The 24410-nt window shown below is 37.5% G+C and overlaps 1 protein-coding gene across 4 annotated transcripts; it reads right to left on the bottom strand.

Annotated features, from left to right (window-relative positions):
• Positions 1-614: 614 nt before the first annotated feature.
• Positions 615-24410, bottom strand: lamb4 (laminin, beta 4). Of its 4 annotated transcripts, none has more exons than XM_077211241.1 (35): positions 24195-24410; positions 21940-21987; positions 20571-20728; positions 18233-18368; positions 18070-18143; positions 17777-17965; positions 17632-17695; positions 16893-17107; positions 16048-16168; positions 15732-15920; positions 15433-15588; positions 14328-14440; positions 14155-14234; positions 13932-14064; positions 12854-13147; positions 12578-12763; positions 12373-12482; positions 11948-12068; positions 11653-11830; positions 11417-11560; positions 10992-11223; positions 10745-10902; positions 10377-10601; positions 6911-7128; positions 6706-6802; positions 6269-6623; positions 5778-5935; positions 5422-5621; positions 5159-5344; positions 4819-4963; positions 3655-3862; positions 3406-3541; positions 2956-3126; positions 2624-2777; positions 615-2533 (listed from the first exon to the last, which is right to left on the bottom strand). In XM_077211241.1, exons 2-35 carry the CDS (start codon positions 21977-21979, stop codon positions 2394-2396), a joined length of 5484 nt encoding a protein of 1827 aa, XP_077067356.1. In that variant the 5' UTR covers positions 21980-21987; positions 24195-24410; the 3' UTR covers positions 615-2393. The 4 variants fall into 4 exon arrangements, with proteins under 4 accessions (XP_077067356.1, XP_077067355.1, XP_077067357.1 ...); XM_077211240.1 differs by having other exon boundaries at positions 24189-24363; XM_077211242.1 differs by having other exon boundaries at positions 24001-24281.

Genomic DNA, 24410 nt, shown 5'->3' with positions numbered 1-24410 from the left:
TGTGACTGAAAACAATGAGTAATATAGTCATATTTTTTTGCTGTAGCCTATAGGTAAATATTTACCAACAAGATGTCAGATATTTACCTTAATGTGGCTTACCATGTTTTAACAATGATAATTATATCATGTGCTATATTCATGCATGGTAACGTTATTAGCATGGTAACGTTAACTTACTCCAAGGTATTAATACTACATATAGGCTACATGTCCCCAAAAACCATGGCACTTTGTTAGTATGTTAGTGTTAAGATAAATGTAAAAATTATTTCAGTGGTTGCAACAGAAAAAGTTTTTAATTAAAATATATATTTTTTTTAAATTAAAATTGTTCTCACAATAACAATTACAAAGTCTTAACAACAATTATGTTAACAGCTATTCTTACTTTCAATGATGATGTTCTGAAATTAACTGGTAGGCTATGTGAGATGGCAGTGATCAGTGAAATGTCCTTAAATAAGGGAGGATTCCTCAGTAATTAGACAGTTTAAAGGTGAGTCAAAAGAGCAGGAGGTTCATGTAAAACAAATTGTTGTCTTGGCTGAGGTAAATTAGTGAAATAACCCAAATGACAAGGCAGAGAAAAACAATACTCTGTTAGACATTAAGAAGTAACCCAGAGCTTTTAATTATCAGTGTATTCCTAAGGCAATAAAAAGTGGTCAGTTATGTAGATGGAAGAAATGTTCTCCAAAGCACAATAGATTACTTATTTAATGTAATTTTACCCTATACATCCTGTCACCTTTAACCAGTTCACATAGCTTTTTCTTGTTTTCTCTTTGTAAACTTCAGGAAGAGATTAGGTGAGGTGACACAACTAATATCTGTAGATCCTTCGGAAATAAGAAAGACAGTTTAAACATTCAACAGACTTTCTTACACCAGAAAAAAAAGTTCAGTCAGGTAGGTAACATAAAAATGTACTTCAGGTTGTAACACCCAAAATAACTAGTTTTATTCAAGTAAAAAAAATAAAAAAAAATATTTAACATCTCTGATTTAACCTGACTACAGGTTACTCCTTAAAGTAATTTTTAAGGATCAGATCAGGTAGAAATAACTATAAGGTAACAATTAAACCTTTTCATTAATTGTTTTAAAATATTTGATCTATTTCATGACTTTTCCCCTTTGTCTTTCCTCAGTGAAGATTAAATTATCTCGGATAAAATGTCTCAACAACACTCAAGTAGCTAAAAAGGTGGGAAGATTCACTCAGACAGATCAATGAAATAACATCGGTGGGGCTTTACCTTTGGTTTTGCAATTCAATAGTAAACGAAGAGGCTATTAACACCACAGGACAAAAGCACAGACCCCCCACCTCCTGCAAGAGACAAACGAACGCATTCCACAAGCAGCAGGCGTCTAAACTTGACTGTCTTATCTTATTGCACATGGAGCAGCTGTAGAGCTGAACTCTGGAAGTAATGATGAAGTAGATTTTTAATCTATAGAGGTTTTAATTACTTAACCATGAACCAAAAACAATTCCAATACTTAGAAGCATTTGAACTCCTTACTGTTGGAGGAAACTTTTAGGAATATGCTTAAAAAGCTCAGACTAAGCTCATTTGAATTGATCAGTAATTGAATTTGCATCTGATTCGTCAGTCTAATTCAAACGTTAAATTCATGAGTCTTTTTGAATGATTCATTTCAAAACCTGGCTCACAAGAATCATTGAGGGTACTCAGTTGATAAAAAAAAGGTTTTGTTGTCATTATTTTTGTCATTGTCTATCTTATTTAATTCAATAAACTCATAACTTGAGTAAAATATGTTTGTTTTGCTGTGGCACTGTAGTTTCAAACAGATTGTGTAATGTTGGTGGCATTTTTAATTTTACTCTTGCGTCCTCTAGTGGACAGTCAGGGTTGTACATTCCCTGTATGACATTGGCAAACACAGGACTGTACCATAATTTGCTAAAAATATACTTTAAAGAAAAACATCTGATTAAAAAAAATGGACAGAACCATAAAGCGTTCCTGGTGCATGATGAGATTCAGTTTGTAGCACTAGATTTAGCAAACCCTAAAATCAGGGTTCCCCAAATCCGGTCCTGGATGGCCACTGTCCTGCAGAGTTTAGTTCCAACCCTGATCAAACACACCTGAAAAAGCTAGTCAAGCTCTTCAGGGTTACAAGAAAGTTGCAGGTATGTGAGTTTGATCAGTGTTTGAACTAAACTCTGCATGGCAGTGACCCTCCTCCAGGACCAGATTTGAGGAACCCAGCCTTAAATGATCAAGATAAAAGAACTGCATTTATCCCATAATCGCAGTCCGAGGCCGTTTAGTCCTTCGTTGCATTCAACATTCTCCCATGGCAAACACTAAAATTGCTTCCTCTAATTTTGAGGACGGGAAACCCTTGTAGGCTTAAGTGGAGCACAGACCATATTTTTCCACTCTGTCAACAATAAAGTTCTTCAAATAATCTGCCTCCTTCTGGAGTGCCTCCAAATCTTTCATCCTTTCCTCCTTTTTTTCAGTTGCAACCAGAATCCTTTTCTCCAAGTCTGAAACACCAAGGATAAAGAAACATTTCACATATCGAAATTCGTCATACCATTAAATCCAGATACTGCTCTGTTTTGATGATATTGTACCTTCAATTTTCCTCATTTTATCTTCCACATATTTAGCCAGTGTTTCTGCCTCCCTCGTGATGTTCTTTAGACGTTCATTAGCCTCTTCATTAACATTCTGGTTTGTGCTATTCAGTTTTAATTTTTCAAACTGCTCTTTCAGTTCCTCAAGATCCTGTAATGTAGGAAAGCAATCAACTCTCAACAGAACAGGTTAAGGTTAGCTTTAAATAAAGGCAGCTTTAGCATCTTTCCAGTTACCATGATTATGCATTTAAACAGTAACTATGTTTCTACATCCAACATACTGCATATTTACATAAAATATATGTACTTGTGGTTGTAAGACTTACTTTGTCGACATCTGTGGCACTGGTGAGAGCTGCATTGGCAGCATCTTTGGCCTCCTTCCCCTGAGCTCTGTTCATCTCTGTCTTATTCTTCAAGGCCTGGATTTCATCCAGTAACTTTTTGGCTTGAGTCGAATCCAAATTATTCTCGATGTTTTTCAGTTTAGGTTCAGTCTATTTAACATTGATGAGAAAATATTCTTATTAAGCAGTATATTGATGATAAAATAGGTGATATCACTGAGAGCAAAATAAAAGAAACTATGAATTCATTCATTTTAAATGGATAGATCACACAAAATAAAATGGTGTGGACCACATGTCTGACGTCATAATGTTTGGAGGAATTACACCATACAGGTCTAGAATGAGATGAAGGTGAGTGAATGACAGAATTACTCATTGAAAGATTCCTTAAACATGCATGCATTACATAGCAAAATAAATCATTACCTCGTTAACTTTGCCACTGATGACGTCATTGTTTTCTTTAGCCTCATTCAGATCATTGACTATCTTGTCATTGAGCTCTTCTGTATCATTAAGTGCTTTCTCTATCTCTCTCACATCAATTGCCTCGGTTCTGTTCCTGGGTATACAACAACCAAACAGGATTAGTGATGCTGGTGACCACATGTTTAGCTCTATAAAAAAATAGGAAGAACTACAGCTGTGAGACAGACTTCATTACTAAAGCCTCACAAGATTTCTTTGGCCCTCTTCTTCAGGTTTTCTGCAATTTTTGCTTGTTTTTCTAAGTGCTCTAGATCATCGTTGAAGTCAGTGATGTTGTCCAGAATCTTCTTGATGTTCTCAATCATGTCCTTGATCTCATCAGGGGACTTGGGCAGCTGAATGGACAACACAGCATTTGCCAGTTTCTCAATGTCTTCTGGCCTCACCATCTCATCTGTTAAGGTAAAACACTCAACTAAATTGACATTTTACAATGTACATTTTACTTTACTGTAAATGTAATCTTATGTAGTCGTAAATCTTAAAATTCCTCATGTCACACCAAATTAGGGGTGTCACGATTCTCCAAATCCTCGATTCAATTACATTTTCGATTCTAAGGTCACGGTTCGATTCGATTCTAGATTTTGACATTTACTTTTTTTAAAGCCGAAACCGGCCAATCAGGATGCTCTCTGTCTTACATGCGCTTCATGAGGCACACTTGCAAGGTCTCTCGCTCTCTCCCTCTCTGCCGTGCGCGCGCTATACGGTTTGGAGCACAGTTTTTTCTGTCTCGCATGCACACTTTTGCTCGCTCGCTCTAGATTCCGGGAGATTTTAACTAATTTGCGTGCATCAGGGAGCCGCTATCAATATGCGGGAGACTCCCGGAACTTCCGCGAGACTTGGGATGTCTGCAAACTGTGGCTTTTTTGAAGCGCAAACGTTGTCAACATAACTCCCTGGAAATCAAAAAAACGTCAACACCTGCGACTTCAATGAAAGAGGAGGGGGTTCAATTTCTGTCGATGGGTCTCCTGCATCTGCAGTTGCCATGCTATCTTTTGAGTGGCTGTAGGTAAGTTAGAGGAGGTTGACCATAAACTCGCAGCCCTTCAACACGCGTGTTTTTTCCGCTTGGCACGCCGACCGGACGTGACATGGGGGCGTGGCAGCATCGACGATCCAATTTTTTTTAATTCGAAGTTCGAGATTGTGAATTAATTTCGATCGATTTCGATTTAAAATCAAAATCGTGACACCCTTACACCAAATCTATAGGATTTGTCTGAGAGTGACCTGAGTAGATGATTAAAAAACTACACAATTACTTTTCCTGACTGGATATGATTAAAGACCAGGCTAGGTTTTACCAGAAGCGAGTAACTGATTTGTTAGATACAGTACCTCTTAGGTAGTCCTTGAGCTTCTCTATGAGGTTATTGGTGTCAGTTTTTTCCTTCTCGTATTTGTTCTTAGTCTGATTAATTTTATTCATCAGCTCCTCTGCTTGATCCTTGATGTAATTAGTCATTTTTGAGGTGTTCATGAGCTGTAAATAGAAAAGAAAACAGAATGAGGCCTACATGTTAAGAGATAAAATGATAAGAAAGGAATTGTGGCTTCTGAAAAACAACTTAAGTTCCTCTAGATACCCTAATATAGACACTTTGAACTACAAAACTATTCAAAAATTATAAATAAGAATATGCAAGAGTAGGAATGTCCTGGTAAGTTTTTGACATGCCTTAGCATCATCTTCTTTGAGTTTACTGCGCAGAGCAGTGATGTTCTTCTCGGTCACCTCTGCCAGTTTGGAGGCATTGAGGCTGATGGCTAAACTCCCTGTACAGGCCGGCCCCCCGCACATCCCACACAAAGCTCCACCACATTTTGCTTTCTCACATTCTACATCACCTGGAGCCCCACAGACCTACAGCAGAAAGATTTATCACTGTGATTTATTTATTTTTCTTAATTTACAAAACCCCAGTTGTTCTCTTCATTCACCTCCTCGTTGAGGTTGGCTACGCTCAGAGCTTTCACTTTCTTTTCCAGCTTATCCATTTCTCCAATGCGACACTTGGCAAGTTCCAATGTGGCATTCTCTCTTGTCTTCCTGGAGGCTTCTTGGATCTTTTTAGCCGCTTCCACTTTCTTCACGCTGTCAGTGAATTCGTCATAGAGCTTTTTGATCTTATTCAAAATATCTGAAAAAATGACATACAATAGTTGCATAGTAGCGACCTTTAAAAGCCAAACTGAAGTGTTATAATGATATTGTTCACAAATGACAGTATGATTCAGCCATAACAACTTGTCATGTTGGTAGTCATTGAGTTTTAACATTATTCACACACACAAACCATTAGCTTTTACATCTGCCACTGGAACCTCTTTTGCCTTCTCTCTGAGATTCTTCAACAGCCTATTGAACTCAAGGCGGATGTTGTCGATGTCAGTGTTGAGAAGTATGGTTGGATCAATAACGATTATGTTTGGGTCAATGGTCTCCGTTTCATTCCTGTGGAGTAAGTAGAATACCATGCAAGATATAGGCTTTAATTGTATATAAATGTTTTTGGGGGTTGCCATGTCCAAAAAAAAGTGCTCATTATAACATTTTCCTTTGATTCCTTTGACTTTGATTTGGCGGCAAGGGTTTTTTACTAATCTGTAATATTTTAACAAAATGACTGCACTATTTTGCCTAGATTGTTTCTGAAAAAAACATTAAAGATTATGACTAACTACATAAGGTTTTCTTTTCAAAACTAATGTATGTTGTTTTTCTTCATTATGATAATCGGACAGCTGTATCATTTTGACTTAATGTCCCCCAAAAACATTGTAATACCTAATGCGTGCGAAGAGCTCTTCTAGTTTTTCAAGCTCATCCTGAGCGGTCATGTTAAGGAGACTCTGCAACTTCTCCAACAAATTCTGTAAGTGTTGTAGATCAGATGGAGGCCGATAGTCTTCAGGGCAAGGCGTCATACTTTCTATCCTCTCAGCATCTAGTCTAACATCTGAGACGATTTTCTCCCAGAGGTGGTAGCAGGCATGGCAGGGTTCACAGGCAGGAAAGTTGGTGTCGTGACCCGGGGCACAATCATCACAGAAAGGGCCCGTCACCCCTGGCTTACACAAACACTCACCCGTGTAAGTGTCACAACCTGGAAAAATGGTGCCCTCCATGTTACAGTCACAAGCTGAAGGAAGGATGAGATCATTTTGTTTTAGTCAGCAGACAGTGACTTAGAAGAGAACAAAACTCTGCATATAATAGCTTACATATGCACTGTATATCTGGGTTTCCAAAGTGATTTGGCCCGCACTCATCACATTTTCTGCCTCCATACTCTGGCTGGCAGAAACACTGGCCTGTGATCTGGGAGGACATAAAGTGAAGGTGTTGAAGGCCTTTTGATAAGATACTTTTAGTGAAAAGTGAATTTATTGTATGAATTAATATATTAACACAAGATACAGTACTGACCTTGTCACAGACATAGTTGAGAGCATGTTCTGGGTCACAGTTGCAGGGCTTGCACCCAGACTCCCCATCCAGATTCCAGTATCCATCCACACACTCATTACAAAGGGCTCCTTTGACACCTGTTCGACATGGGCACTCGCCGGTTTCCTGGTCACAGAAACAGGGGCTTCCAGCTGGACACTTTGTGTCATCTGTGCCTCTCCAGTCACAAGAACATTCTAAGTATACGATAAAAACAACAAAAATGTGGTTTATGAAAGTGTTTTAGTGCCATGTTAAAATAAATAAAGGAATACATATCTGTTGCCAAAATTATATGCAATTTGTCGAAGTCCCCTTGTGGTGAAAAGCAAGTTTTTAATGTTGTTTATATGTCTATGTGGTGTTTTTTTTTACAAACCATGTGCGAATTCATTTCAACACAATTGCTGAGTATTTTCTCCTTAAAACTGCATTGGAGAAAAAAAAGGATTTTGGAAATCAAAAATGTGGTTTGAAACCCCTGGTGTTTCTTACGTCACAAACTAACTTGTAACCAATCACGTCAATGTCCCAGCGGGCTTTAGCATATCATTAACAGCGAACTAGCAGAGAAGTCGTGAGAGATGCCAGATTAACCCGGTATATTTTTTTGTTGATATGAAAAATCAGGGAGATTTAGCAATATAGCAGGTGCATGATGTAGACAGACCTGCCAACCTGTAAGCATTTTGTGTAGAGGGTAAGAATTTTGACCTCAAACTACGCTGGTATAATTTGTCACTCTAAACTACGCAAAAACCTGGTGACGCGCCTGGTACTGCCTCTGTTCACGTGTAGTAAAAGAAGAAGAGTTCGACCAATCATAGTGCTGGGTTCATTCACCAAATAGCAAGTGGGGATGATTGACAGATGTGTAAGGCCTATCATTAAAAAGAGACTGAAATTCGACAGCAATAAAGAATCCCCCTCGATCCCCCTTCTGCCGTCTGACTGAGTTCATAAGCGAGCACAGTACAGTATAGTAGGCTACTTCTAACTCCTGAAGGTAAACGGGCTGATGTGGAAAGTTGAAATATTGTATTGAGTTAACTTAATACTCTGGATTCGATGATCACTCGGGAGTGATCGCATGGATTATCTTAAAACACTCTGTCATTCATGGTCACTAAAGATCATTCAGCCATGCACATTGTAAAATGCTTAAGTAATACTGAACAATAAATCTAAATAAATTTAAAATCGATAAGGCTTAGTGATTATGAAAGTTCTGTGATTTGTGAATTACTGATAAGTGCGAGTCTAGAGAAACAGGTGTTTATTTATTCATTCTCAGTGTTGAGAAACGTAGCCTCTCACATATGTTTTACGTTATTGTGTTAATAATAACTAAAGTACCTAATTATGTGACATATTTTGTATCCAAACTAGCGTGTTCGTTACTTATGGATTAAAAAGTACCGTTGTATCAGTGCTGCGCTCTCTCTCTCTCACAAACACTGACGCGCGCACAGAGAGAAAAGATATTTGTAAAATTAAAATTGACCGGCTAAGTTAAAATTTTGTTCTTGGTTGTGTTTTTTTTCTGTCAAAATGTTAGAAAGCATTTTTTATTATCCATCCGTGTTTTTAAAATTTGTTAAATGATGGACGTTTTACTGTTAACACAGCCCTCGTTATATGTCGGATTCGTCTTACTTATACTTTATATTCTCTTTCTAAATCTAAACTGTCCTGTTTAAAATGTGCAATGTTCAAATGCAAAGACCGCACATCACAAATAAAAGCCCTTTTTTCTGATATTTAGTATCATATTTGGATATTGGAATAATAAATTAACTAGTACATCTTAAATGTACACACAATCATCCTATGTTGTTGTTGGTTTTTTTTTTTACTGTTTTTTTATGGGTTTCTTAATTGTAGACTAGTTAACCAGCACACATTATGCAATGCAATATTAATCATGAATAAAAAATGGTTTTGAGCAGTATTGAAACTTTGGACTTTAACTGTATATTGCAGTGCAGTGCAAGTGAAATTTTGGATTTGGATCGATTTCAAAAAAAGAAGTCAAAACTAGAATTATGAAGATAGGCATGTTTCTTGCATTCTCAAAAAATAATGACAAAAATATATGACAAACCCACCCCCGGCCTGTTCCATTTTAAGACATGGAAGTGTTTTTTTTTCACAGGATTTTTTTTTTAATTCATAATTTTTGTATTCGAAGATGAGTTCAAAGGCATACAATTTTTGACTGCAGGGGGACTTAAAGCATTTTGGCTCCCATAGAAACACATTTTCAGCCTAACTTTTTTTATAAATGCATGTTATAAAGCTTAATGTGAACGATTCATCCATTATTTTTTGACCTCGTAATGCTTAATCAGAATTTCATAACTTGATCTGAAAACAACCGATTTCTCTCTAGTGATGTATGCCGATAATTTAGTCTACTTAAAACTCAAACCTCTCCAATCAACTGCAAGCTCACATTCATTTTTGGATGCAGTGCCCACAATTCAAAATCTAATCAACAACCGATTAATCGCCTACTAAGTCCTGTCTTACTTTTTAATTTTAATTATCCCTTACATGTGGATGTACGTCACAATACGGAAGAAAATATCTGTTGCTGCTTTAATTTCATGAAGACATTAAAGGGATAGTTGTAAAGATGAAAAATTAACCCATGATTTACTCACTCTCAAGTCATCCTAGGTGTATATGACCTTCTTCTTTCAGACGAATACAATCGGAGCTATATTAAAAAATGTCCTGGCTCTTTCAAGCTATATAATGGCAGTGAATGGCTGTTTCTGTTTTGAAGCCCATAAAGTGCATCTATCTATCATAAAAGTGCTCCACGCGGCTCCAGCGGGTTAATAAAGGCCTTCTGAAGCGCAGCAGTGAATTTGTGTAAGGAAACTTTAAGCAATTTACGCAACTTGTGACGTCGGAAGTAGCGTAGTGCATCATGGCATAGCGTAATTATCAGCAGTGCGTCACATTACTAGCATAAGTTGCGCTTTAGACTTCAGTGGAATCCGTGTGTTCGTTTGGCCGGAATTTAGTAATTTTACTTTATAAAGTTTTAAATATGGATAATTTCTTTTATGATGGATAGATCCACTTTTTTGGACTTTAAAACATGAAACAGCCATTCAATGGCATTATAAAGCTTGGAAGAGCCAGGTCATCTTCAATTGTATTTGTTTGAAAGAAGAATGTCTTATACACCTAGGATGATTTGAGGGTGAGTAAATCATGAGCTAATTTTTATTTTTGGGTGAACTATCCTTTTAAAATTAAAATTTAGGTTTACATTCTGGGCCAACAGTTTTCTCTTTATCAGTTATTTATGGGACAAAAAGTTTCATCACATTGTCTTTCCCTTTAGCAATGTCTTTGTTTGCTGTTAAAAAAGGGAAACATGATAAATTGATGACTTTCATTTGAGTTTGAAACATTTTTAAACCTGTACCTTTGCAGTCTTGAGCGAGTGCATTGCCATAGTATCCAAGTTTGCAGCTCTGACATCGCGGCCCTTCTGTGTTGTGTAAGCAGCGCAAACACTCGCCAGTCACAGCATCACATGATTCCCCATCTCGAGGATCAATGTTATTGTTGCAGCAGCACTCCTCGCATCGGCCACCTGGCAACCTTAGGTCACCGTAATAACCAGGAGCGCAGGAGTCACAGTTTAGGCCTGCAAGAGAAAGCGTAAGATTTATAAAATAAGTGATTTTTTTAAACAGTGTTGTATCTTTACCGCACTGTGCATTATATCAAACAGGTTACTGGAAGACTCTTTGATTGTCTCGGAAATGCTATGAAATGGTGAACAATGACCTGTATATCCAGGCAGACATTCACAGTTTGGGGCTCCAGAGTACCGATCCTTGTTGCAGGAAATGGCAAAGAAACGTCCACTTCCATCCACATCTGGACATAAGCATGGCTCACATGGCTGCCCAGATATAGGGTCACCAACATAACCATCTTTACACCTGGGACAGAAAAATACCATTAGCATCTAAATTCCAGTGAATATTATTTATTTGGATTGAAATAATTTGATCTCAAAATCCTTTCTTGCCTTTCACAGTTTGGTCCCGTGGAGTGTTCCCTGCAGTCCAAACAGTCTCCAGTGATTGGGTCACAGATGTCAGCCAACCTGTTGCATTTGCATCGTCTGCACAGGGGAAACCCATAGTAACCAGGGTAACATTTACCACATCGACGGCCAGTTACTCCATCTCGACACGGGCACTGACCAGTTGTCTGGTCACACAGTTCAGCGGTTGAGCCAGATGGATCACAGTCACATGCTAGAAAGGACAATGAAAAATAAGAATGTCCAAGATAAAAAATGTAGCACATGTGCCATGTTCTTAGAAATGTTTTGTTTGTATTCACTTTTTTCATTTTTTACCTTATGCCCCTCAAAAATAATTGAAGTCAGATTATTTCATGTCAACTTTGAAATATAGATTTGTCACAACATGAGAGAATATGGCTTACATGAGCAGCCATTGGGTCCAATCCCATACGTCAGAGGAGCACAAGAATCGCAGCAACGGCCAATAACATTAGGTTTGCATTGACACTGTCCACCGAATTTACTGCATGATGAGCTAAATGCTCCAACTTGATGACAGTTGCAAGCTGTTGATTTATACAGATACACATAGTATACATATAGTAACATGAATTAAAATCTTGTGTATATCAGAGGTGTACTTTTAGATGATCCTCACCCACTGCACCATTGTGAATAAAGGCAGACATGCTTCCAATATGCTTCTCACATACTTCATAGAGGGTTTGCTCTCCTGCCTGTGCTCCCAACTCAATACACCGGTATTGCTGAAACTGAGATAAGTATGACTGCGAACAGAAGTTTGGGAGGGAGTCCACTTTGGGAATGAGGCCCAGCTAGGGTGAAAGTGAAAAGGGGTAAATAAATATGGTAAATATACAAAACAAAAAGCAATTTGTTTAGTTGTTTTCTATTTCACAATTTTCAATGATTTGTATTGGTTGAAATCTTACAGAGTCAATCAGGATGTATGAGCTGGTCTGAGGGCCTGCTTTGTGCTGGTTTCTAAAAGTGACGTCCAAATGGTGTTTATTACCATCATTGAGGCACACTGGAAGATCCAGAGTGGCTGTCCTGGATATATTAAAAATGTAATTTGATACATATGGTTTCCAGAAACTGAGCTCTTAAAGGATAGTACAAACAAAAAGTGAATTGATTCCTAAACAATATCCGACTCCACTGACTAACAAAATGTCTTCTTTTCCATTCTGCAGAAGAAAGAATTTCATATGTTTGGGACGACGTGAGGGCAAGTAAACAATGTGTAAGTAAACATTTTTGGTTGAATTATACCCTTAGTAAACTATCACTCGACAGAAATCTAATAATATATGTTAAATACATGAAAAAATAAACCCAACAAATATCTTCTCACCTTCCAAAGCCTGAAAGAGTAAACACTTTGTCGGATGGGTCATTCTGACAACGTCCATCCCCTGATCTAAGTGGTACAACATTAACAATAGCTGTCCAATCATCGGTGGACTGCAAAGATAAAGTAGAAAACATAAATGTGAAATGGACCAAAACATTTCAAACAAACATTGATATTCAAATATTGATTGAAAGGACTAGCTGACCTCTGGTTCATAGCGGACAACTACATAGTAATCAAGAGTTGCTGGTATGTTGCTGACAATAAATCTGAGTCCTGCCCCATCCTGAACTCGCACAAAACCCGGTCCAGTCCAAGTGACAGACCGATCTGAGACACGTTCTCGCAGGATGATCTGTAGAGGTGAGCCTGGTTCAAAGGGGATTGCCCTCTGCATGGTAACAACCAAGTAAGACAATCAGATTCAATTTTGTAGCATCATAACTTGGACAGTTTGTTTATCTGTCATTTCAAGCTTCACCTGGCCTTGTCTTCGTCTTCGTCTTTTCCGTTTCTCAGGTTTGTACACCACAACCCTTCCATTACTGATCTTGAAGTCATAACCCCTCTCTCTGAAGTAGTGCTCACAGACGGGCAGGGTGACATGGGGATTGTATGTGGTCGAAGAAGGCTTCATCGTTTGGGGTTCAGGGTCTTTATTAGGTATTGGGGAGGGTTTTGGAGCAGGGGGACATAGAGGGAGCTTGGCTGGTCGTTCAGGTATCTGTTCTGGGAGGGAGACTGTTGGGGCCTGAATAAATGGAGAATTTGACGCCTGTGGAAGCAGAAAATGGAAGCTGAAGTATGTAAATCTTTTCTGTTGAATTTAAAGAATATTTAATGATTGCAAAATAATAATGTGGTGTAACAATCAAGTAAAACGTTATAACACATTTTCCTCATACCAAATACAAGTGCACACCTATTTTCAAAAAAAGATTTAAATATTTTCTTCAAGGTAAAAATGTTTATAAAAATAACATGAATTATAAATTCCTAAATAAATGTATGTTTTGGTAAGTTGCACCACTTGACATTTTCCAGCCTTAACTAAATTTGCCTTGTCATACTAAGGTAAAATTATCTTTATTTTAAGAGATTTTTCGACCTTGACACAGTCATGGGGTCTCTTTATTCTTATGAATGAATAAAGTTGCGGTCACACCACACTTTTCATTCCATTGACTTCCATTCATATGTATCCAAATGCGGGAGACAGGAAATGTAAGCTCATGGGAATTTGGTTGTTTCAAATTCCAAGTGTGGTGAACTCTTCCCTGCGAATTCATATCATAAAAAATCGTGTGACCAAAAGACATGGCATGATGGCTTAAAAGAATGCAAACTTTAAATTTGTAGGATTGTGGCACTGCAATAAAGAGTAGATTGCATATTTTTATACTTTAGATGTAGTACATGTTGAATTATGTGTTTAAAAATTTCTTATTGTTACCATTGCAGTGTCCATAGAAATTTAGCATGCTCAAAGTAGAGTGTGACTGCAAATATAGAATTTAAATTAGTACAGAAATCACATCCAGCCAATCACAATCTCTCACCAGAGGCACTGCGTTCTCAGCCTCATAGATATAGAAATCAAGAGGAGCCAGGAAATATCCAGGGGCTGGATCACTACATTTGTGACCCACCATGTTAGGCCTGCATTCGCACTGGCCATCCACAGAGGAACATCTGTGTAAAGAGTATATGGAAATACTGTCTTGTAAACAGTTAGAGGTATGTGGTTTGCTGCAGAGGTAAGTAGTTTGCTGAGAATCTTACTCAGTTCTCAGGGCCCCTCCAACGTCACAGTCGCAGGGTAAGCAGCCATACACTGTGTTTCCCAGACCCCAGTAACCTGGCTAGGAAATTGGAAATCATAGTAGAGCATTACAATTTTCAAGCGTAAATGGTCAAGTTTTGATGCTGTGGTCTGATGGAGATGTTCAGCTCACCAGACACTGGTCACACTGTGGGCCATAAGCAAAGTGCTCACAAATACACCTTCCTGTGGTCTGATCACAAGGGTTGTCCGTGCGTATCGTTCCCATGAAATTACACCTGCACACTGGATATGTATACATGAATGAAGAAAGACCTAATAAAAGTTTAGGCGAATGCATGCATTTTGCAAGCATGTAAACACAAAGACTTTTAGATATTCAAAACTCCCGACCTTGCGACCTCACATCCCTGCAGCTGCTGAAATATCCAGCATGGCTGATCCCCAGTATAAGGTAAGTTTTGCATGCTGGGACCAGTATTGGGTTCTGCTTACTGGCTACCCCAGATCAGTTTTGCTTGAGAACAGCATGACTATGCTATCCCGATCACACTTGAAATTAATCTTTACAATGGAACTGAATAAACACTGAACCGACTTCAGACGAAATGTACCATTTTCCTGTTATCACTGTAAAGCTGCTTTGAAACAATCTGTATTGTATAAAGCGCTATAAATAAAGAGGACTTGACTTGACTATGATAGTCCACCAGCTAGACTTGCACTATACCAGCTCTAACCAGCCTGGACCAACATGGAATTCATGTTGGTTTATACTGGATTTTTCAGCAGGGATTGTAGACACTTGATTAGACAGATGTCCCGCTTAACCATAAGTGCGACTTTTAGCTATTCAAACTCAGTTTTACACGTTGTTGAGTATGAAATGACTCTGTTATGGTAGTAAAATAATGGCAAATGTTTTTGAAACAAAAAGCATGTTAAATTGTACTTCTACTATTTTTAATCAGTTTGAATATTTTGGAAGTGAAAAATGAAAGGTGAATATGGATTATTGAAATTTTACTAATGAAAATGTGTTTGAAATGAAATGTTTTGAATTTAAATATTCACAGCTTAAATATTCAACCATGCTAAATTTCAGCCCATAAAAATGCAAGCCCTAAAATACAATGCATTAAAATATAAGCAGGGTTAATGCAATGCATTTTTTTTCAAGTAGTACAATTCAGCATCCTTTTTGTTTCAAAAACATGTGGCATTATTTTACTTCCATACTCTGTAAGGTCCCATTTTGTGGTTGAATGAACACTTACACTGACAGCCGCTAGGGTCGTCCCGGTTGAACCCGTAGAACCCAAACTTGCAGCGGTCACAGCGCTCTCCTTCAACATTCTGTTTACACACACACTGGCCAGTCACTGGATCACACACACCACGGTCCACTGAGCCATCAGGATCACATTCACAAGCTGGGCATAGAATAGAACAAAATAGAGACATTTTGGAAACGTCAAAGTAGCCTTTCTTCCTGAAGTATTATTTTAGAGGACAACAATGTAAAACTTACAGTGGACTAAATTAATTTGTAAGTGTAGAGGATTTTTTCACTCACGTATACAGGCGTTGGGGTCGTCCACAGAGCGTTGAGGGTCCTGGTAGTAATACGGCCCACACAGCTCACACTGAGATCCTACACGGTTATTCCTGCAGTCATCACACACACCACCACTAACCCCACCAGTGGCCAGAAAGCGTGCTAGGTCAAAGTGACACTTCTCTGAATGGCCATGACAGTTACATCCTGAAACATATAGGAGTTACATATGGCTTGTTATTGTTACTCCCAGTGTTTTTTAATGTGTGTGCTTGTATTTTATGTACTATTATCTCATCTTTAATCTTTTAATAGTCTGGCTGAGTATGCTTACTTCTGCAAACATCTGAGTCTGTTTTCCCCCCTGGCCTCCAGGGGGCGTCATGGTAGAAGTCTTGACAGAGCTCACAGTTGTACCCTACGGTGTTGTGTTGGCAAACACATCTACCATGCACCTTGAGCAAAAAGAGGTGAATATCAAAGGATTGTAAAAAAAAAAAACAGCCACAATTATAATAAAGGATGGATAATTTCTTTAACCTAAGCTACTAATTTAGGATAAAAAAAAACCAAGCTTGTATAAAAGTAGAGCAAACCTACACTGAAGCATGACAGGTAGTAATTATTGTTAACTGCACTAAAAAGAAAATTCTATATACATATTTGTTCAGAAACAGTCTAGAGAGTAAAGAATGTGACTTTACTTAAAAACATTCCACAATTATAGAAATAACAGAATAATAATACTAATTAATTACATTTATATAGCACTTTTCTCTGCACTCAAAGCGCTTTACATAGAAGGGGGGAATCTCCTCAAACACCACCAATGTGTTATATATATATATATATATATATATATATATATATATATAAATTTGACAAATTGTTAACCTATACAGTAAGAGAACATAAAATGTATGTCCATGGTCGACAAAATTTGGATGAGAAACTTTTGAGTTCATATATACTTTTTATGACTGTGCAATCTGAGAACAGTATGAGACATTAAGATCTCTTCAGAAAAGGTAAAGAAGATACATGAGAGACTATATGGGGTCTAGAGAAAAGTAATGCCTCCATTAATCTCCATTTAACTCCACTGCTGTCTAGGAGAAACAGTTCAGACATTACGGAGATCTCATTTGTGATTTTTCTTTCTTGCAGGAGTATGCTCACCATGCCAGGCTCACTGAAGGTGTCTCCACGTGTGCCATCCACGGGAACGCACTGACTGGCATGACCATTGCAGAAACAGCTCCCCCGAACGACCATCTCATAGAGGGCATAATAATATTTCTCCTGTGGGTTCCTCCTCCGTCGCGTGAGCAACATGTCTCCCAGGGTGATCAAACGGGTAAAGTTTACTCGCAGGTTAGTCAAGGTGATCAGCTCTGAGGACCATAAGAAGTAACTGATGTTGCTTGTGTTTCATGATATAACAGCATCATATCGGTTATTGGCCGATATTATATATTTTTTACAAATCTCAAAATGAATATGCTTTTTTTTTACTGTACATTATAAAATTTCGACTTCTTAGTTTTTAGTGTGTTATTTTTAGTTTAGACAAAATAATATAGAATTTTAATATCTGCCATTTATGGATTATCGGCCATAACATGAATAATTATCGGCTTATTGATACTATTCTAATATACCTGCATCTCTAATTAATCTGGGTCCTGAAAAAAGCCCAGGTGAAAACCGATGTAACAGACTATGATATGACATGTTTGAACAGTGTAAATTTTCTTTACAGTGAATTTTTTTTAAATGCGTCAAGCACACTATGAGCTCATCATCTTGATATCAAAGCCTTTCACTTGTTGGACATGCCTTTAGGCATTATCCTGGCTTGACATCTAAATTACTGTGTTATTTCTAAAACAAACAACACATTCAATGAGACATGAACCTTGTATAGTAGAGTCGTATGGATCATGGATGTCAAAACTTGGATCCAAAGCTTTTAACACCACCTGGATGGAAAGCACAGTAAGAATTAACCTCAAATGCCATTGAAGAGGTTGGATCATTTCTGGATTGCTCTGAGACTATACCTCTCCATCGGTGGATGGCTCTGCCCCAGAGTAGCGACTGTCACAGATGAGGTCATCAATACTGTCTGCTGGCTCCTCAGAGACGCCAGGGAATGAGTTGGCACAGTCCTCCGCGAAGTAACGGAAAACCTTCCAGGTTCTCCCGAAGTCTTTTGACCTCTCGACCAACATGGCAGCAGGTCGGAAACTCTGTTTGAGACCATGTTATCAAATAGTTTGCTCAATCACATGCGAAATATAAATTAATGAAATGATTTGAATAAGATCTGTCATACGGGAAGTGTTGAATGTACCTTGAATGTCAATATCAAATGACTAAACTGAAACATTGATTCCAGATCCAACTGAATGCTGACGTCATGCACACCTAGGATTTTAAAATTAAGTCTAAATTCAGGATACCAGCAGAATTGAATGACAAAGAGTCCATTAAGTTCATGCAGAGAAGTTACGCACCATTCTCAGACTGCCACCACCTCATCTTGCGTTCGGGTTGGAAGGTGGTGATGATGTTCTCTACGCGGTGGCTGTTGGGGTTGTGGGGGAGATTGTAGGGGCTCCTGGAGTCACAGGTGAAGCACTTGCGCTCATTCTAAAATTTTTTAGATAAAGGGCGATAGTATCAATTAAATGGCAATATGTAACAATTTTAGTGTGATGCACAACGAAATTGAAATGGTTGTTCAGCAGTTTTCCTTTGGGCTATTATGGCTGGTCAATAAGCTGTATTCGAGAACTGAATCAGATTCATAAATGAATAATTCAGGGTTTCTCGTACAACAATGTAACTCGCTGTTCAACTACCATCAAACGATGCATTGTTAGATAAATTAAGTTTCTAGCCACGACTGTTTCCCAAAACAATAGTAACTTTGTTGCACATCCCACACCACGTTGGTTCAAAAATATAACTGTCATTAATTACGTTATTCAGGTGGTGAAATTGTATGGAAATGTATGGAATTAAAGATACTAATTGTCCACATGCCTTGCTAACAAGAAACTATATGCTTCTAACCACAGGTCGAGAGCTGATGGTTCAATCACACAACTTTGCAATGATGTTTGTTGGAACTATGGTTTCTGGAAACAGTTGGACTATGTTATGAATGACAAGGTAATGGTAGATCTTCTATATTTGGCACACCCCAGATCAGCTTGTAAACAGGATCAACTGATGTGTTGAAAAGATCTGATTGAGATCGGACATGACTACTTCTCTCATGAACTCGCCAAGGACAGTAAGTGCGGATGGCAAGTTTTCAGTGATTAACGACTTACATTTCGGGCGGCAGTGGCTCATTGGTTCATGTAGGTTGTCTACAAACCGAAAGGTTGGTGGTTCGATCCCCGGTTCCACCTGACCAAGTGTCGAGGTGTCCATGAGCAAGTCACCTAACCCCAGCTGCTCCCGACGAGCTGGATGGCGCCTTGCATGGCTCACACCGCCGTCGGTTTGTGAATGAGTGAGTGAATGGTTGAATGTGAGGCAATATGTAAAGCGCTTTGGTGACCATTGGGTCTGTTAAAGCGCTATATAAATGCAGTCCATTTACCATTTACATTTCATACTATTCTTCACACAAAAACCAGTGAAGGGTTTCAGAAGACTTGGAATATAGTGCATAGAGTCTTATAGACTACTTTTATGGGGTTTCTTTGGAGCTTGACAGACGCAGTCCTTATTCAATTTCATTATATTAGAAAGACCCACCAGGATGTTCTTCAGAAGAAAGAAAAAAAAATCACCTTTTGTGTTCCATTGAAGAAAGAAGCTTCTATGGGTTTGGAACAACATGAGAAAATGAACAAATAAAGATAGGATTTTCCAAGTGAACTATTCCTTTAAAAACTTCATACAGCCGGGAGTAAGTCGCAGAAGCTCCTACAGTAATGTATTATTCTATATAATTAGTGTCTCCTGGCAAAAATTCAGAAGCATTTTCTGAAGTAAGGCAGAATATTGAAGGGACAATGAGGGGGGATATGCAAAGGGGTGCGTCTTAGTTGCGGGCATGTATGAACAAGAGCTGTCCATTACATTAATAATCTAATTTTAACACCTGAAAAAACAACCGAAATGCATTCAGTATTCTTGCAGCTTCCTTTTATTTATACTGCCTGTTATTGGAAGGTGGGCTCTTCAGGCCAAGAAAAGTACTGTAAATATACAAAATGAGTGCTAAATGACACACCCACATACCAGCTTTATCACCTGTATAGACAGGGCTGGAGGTATGGGGCGGGAGGAAAGGGGAATATGGAAACAGGCATAAATTAGACGTGGCAGAGAAGAGGTAATGACCTATACGACAGCTCAGGAAGGCACATCAGAACTTGTCTGTAGTATGTATTACCCAAAGGATTGGCCAGATTGCTGTCAATCCACACTGAAAAAAAAAATGCAAAAAAGCATGCCGTCTCTTTTATCTTAGTGTGGGTGCTGAAAAGGGACCATTTTGGGATGGAACTGTATTCTTGGTAGGTTGGATAGGAAAGATGTTATGCAAATATGTCTGAGAAATAGGGACTTCACTGTACTCAGATTCCTGAGGGAAATGTATTTTCTTCAGGTTTCAAAGAAAATTTTCAAAAGTATTTTTCTAAGTTTCAAAAGTGAAGTGTAGTACCAAATCCCAGAGAAGTCTTTCCCTGCAAACCCAACAAGCAATGTTCTGGGAGCAACTCTATTTTCATTTCTGGTGTAATACTCTGAAGTTTAATACTCATTTTTTGACCCTTGCCCCTAACTGACATTCAGACCCCTTGAAGTGTTGCCATTTTTACAACTGACCTCCAGGTATCCCAGGATACAATAGTTTTGTGGTCTGTAGAGGCCACAGGTTGAAGAAGCAGTGAGTTGGGCGGCGCGGCCCACCATGAGGTCACCGAGGTTAGGATAACACGAATTCCCCACACATTCGTCCTGGGGGCGGACTGGAGCTGCTATCACTACAAATCACAAAAGCTCAGTTATTTCAGGTTTCACATTAACTAAGCTTCAAGTAATAAAGTTAGCTGCATATTGATGACTCATCCTGTACTAAAAATTTGTGTCCAATCAAATACTCTCTAGAATCAGAATGCCCCTCCCATTAAATCAACCCTATAGTCCATGTATGTTGACTTTAATGACCTCTTTATGCTAGTGTATACTTTAAAGATGACAAAATAAACTTAGCCAATATACACATTTAAAATATAAACTTTTCCCCAGTGAAAGAGACCACAACACATGTTGGCCAAGAAGCTATAAATGCAATGAGAATACAGACCTAACATCATTTTCATAAACCAATTGTCATTTAGCATGAACTATTGGAATTCTGAAAGGTTTTGAGACGTAAAGAAGCCTCATTTGCTGAAATCCCGTGACTTTGAACCACTGATTTGATACAAAAGAAATTTAAAGGTTTCAAAGCTATGAAGCAGTGTTTAGAAAGCACCCATCGTCTTAAGTTGATAGCGATCATATTTAAGCAATATCACATAAAAAAAGAGTGCTTTTATTCAGATTATAGGGAAATATTCAATTATTGAACATTAATATTGAGTAGAGCACTGTGGCAATCATGTATATTTGCAGGCCAACGTGGAAGTTAGCATCACCCTGATGCTAACTACCGCGACAACAAAAACCCAATAGGATTTTTCTAGTTGGCCTTTTCCATTGGATAATTGCACAAAATTTGTGGAATAAGAAAATTTGGCCTACAAACTACACAAATGTCAACTCTACAGCACATAATTAAAATATATATACTAATTATAAATAATTATATAAGAACATAATCCCTAATTTCTCTCTAGAAACTAGACTGCAGCTTAATTTGAAATTATCGTCCTGAGTTACCTTACTAAGTTTAATAAAAACAAAAACGAAAATTGAAAGATGTGCATGTAAAGTACAGTATGAAGCAGAACAATTGCTAAACTGACAGTGACAGTGATTCGTTCAAACTGGCTTTAAGAAAACTAAAGAAATATGTTGAAAATGTACTTCTTAACAACTCTTAGAGGATTCGAGTGTCAACGGGTGGGAGGGGATGGGGGATTTTCAATCCAAAGTTGGCAAGTGATCACATGTTTCCTATATGATTGGCCTCATATAGAGTAATTTCACTGTCAGCTTCCAGCAATGTCAAAGACATAAGCAGACTTACAGAGAAGCAGGAACACTGATGTCTCCAATCGGATCTGCATAGCTGGACCTATAGGACAGATGGGTGCATGAGGGGAGATAAAAAAAAAATGGATGAATGATTAAAGGAGAAGGAATGTGATACAAAATCAATGTGAGAAATATGTCTCAATAAACAATCCCTCAAGGTTTACTACCGGTTTAATTAAAGCAAGGTGTCAACACGAGTAAATGTCAAGTACAAGAGATCAGCTGGACACCTCTGACTTACAGGCTCTCAGAACTCACAATTTTGGGACTCTGTTGGGAGTCCACTTAATGTTTGATATAAAATCTAATTCCTGAAGCAAAACCATTTAAGAACCACTGCTCTAAAAGACATCCATAGACAACAGTAGTGTGAGATGAGCCTGTAATTTGATCATTTTTTCTGAAGAGCCTATCAGTACATCAATGACACACAAAGAAGAGTCTTTTTTTAACAGAGCAGATCATTCACCACTAAGTCAAACTTCATTCAAGAAAAGCCACAATGTATGTATGTGACTACAGCCCTGAAACTTACAGGAGGGCTTCTGTTCAAGTCTTGTGTGTGACAAAACAGCAATTTAAAACATGCAACAACAAGATAATCATTCAAGCATTAGTTTGCTTTTAGTCAATGCGACACAGAAGATCCTCCAACCACAGGACAAATTGGACATTTATGTAATTGCCATGCAACCACGTCCTGCCATCAGACTAGATGGAACTGCATTGAAGTCTATCAAATTGTGCTCAAATTTAATATAATATTTTATCTGGACAGGACAATTTATCCGTAATTTTTCACTTTTTATTTTTCAGACACACAGTGGTGGCCAAAAGTGATGTCCGGATTTTTTATGTCCCTACTAAATAAATAAATAAACCATCAAAAATAAGGGGAAATATTTTATATTTTTAAATATGAGGGAGGAACAAAACACAACTTGGTTAAAGTATTAATCTGACAAAATTATTCGGCAAATAAGGCAAACTACAGCTACAGATTTTATTTTACTATGCAAAAAAAAAAAAATGCATAGAAAAACAAAAAGCATACATTTACTACAACATAATCAGTTATTATTTTGTTGGTTCTCTCGTTTTTGCATGTTCATAATTTCTTTGTATGACAGTCTGGCCAAAAATGATGTCCACACAATTTGGCATGTTTTACTGCGTTATCACAAATAAAACAAATTGATCCAAGGCACAACTACAATATTCTTTACAAAAATCTATTTATTTTTTATTTTTATAATATTTGAATAAACAGTGAAGATGTCAGTTTTCTAAGGCCAGACATCACTTTTGGCCTTTACAGTAATTTTGCAGATTTTTTTTTAAGTAAAAACTAAATTACTATATTAAGTAAAATAAATGTTTTTTACTAAAACATGAAAACAAATAAATGTATAAATACAAAATAAAATAAAAAATAGAAGTTAATAAACATAAAATATCATTTGAAAATACAACTAAATTGCTGTTTTAAAATGCAATAAAACAAATTATAAAATAAAAGTTGCCCATTAACAATTCTAATGAGGTTAATAATTAAAAATAAAATAAGTTACTAAAAGGTTAAAAATTCTTATCTTCTCAAAATATAGTGAATTATATACTGAATTTATCTGATTGTTTTAATTACAATCTAATAAAAAATACTCAAAACATTTTTAATAAGGAACAAAATACTGGTGTATAGAGCATCTAGGGTTATTATAGTTAACTGAAACTAAAACCATAAAAAGCATTTCCGTTGCTTTAGCTGAAATAAACGTTAAATAAAATAAAATGAAATGAAATATTCAAAAAACGCACTTTAGTTTAACCTAATGTACTAAAATAGCTAAAGCTGACATGAAAATGTATAAAAACTATATAGGCATATTTGTTTTTTAAAAAACTAAAATGAAAATAAAAACTGATTAAAAAAGTTGAATAAAAACTATAATAATATTTGAATGATACTAAAATAACAGTGCATCCCACAACAGTTACATAAAGTATGCCAAAGACATCATTACATCCGCTATAACAGAATATTTACACATACCTTAGCAGATATGAAGACAAATAGCATGTGGTTAAATACTTGACTGAACTTCTACCAAAGATCCATCATAGTCCAAGAGAACAATTCAAAGCGCTGACTTAAACTTTACACCTCATTGTATAATTCTTAATACTGCAGCACAGCAGGTTACACAAAAAATGACTCAACGATTCCACAATCTCACTTACACTGACCCGAACGGATAGTTTGAAGTTGATTCGACGGGGTCTTCTGCTGATAATCTCAGCGTGCTGCGGTCTCGGGCTTGTGAGTGCGTTCCTGTAGCTGCCAGCCATGGATTGTGCAGTAATAACTCTGAAAGTTGAAGCTTGTAAAGACACACCTGAGCTCCCGTGTGTGTGTGTGTGAGAGAGAGAGAGAGAGAAGGAAGAAAAGCCCCAAGGCTGTGT

This window comes from Siphateles boraxobius, unplaced genomic scaffold, assembly GCF_051911475.1.
Source record: "Siphateles boraxobius isolate OS27281-9 unplaced genomic scaffold, OSU_SipBor_1 65, whole genome shotgun sequence".
In the NCBI taxonomy this organism is placed as follows: domain Eukaryota; kingdom Metazoa; phylum Chordata; class Actinopteri; order Cypriniformes; family Leuciscidae; genus Siphateles; species Siphateles boraxobius.
Note: the sequence above shows the minus strand (reverse complement) of the source record. Positions and strands in the feature narration are given on the sequence as shown.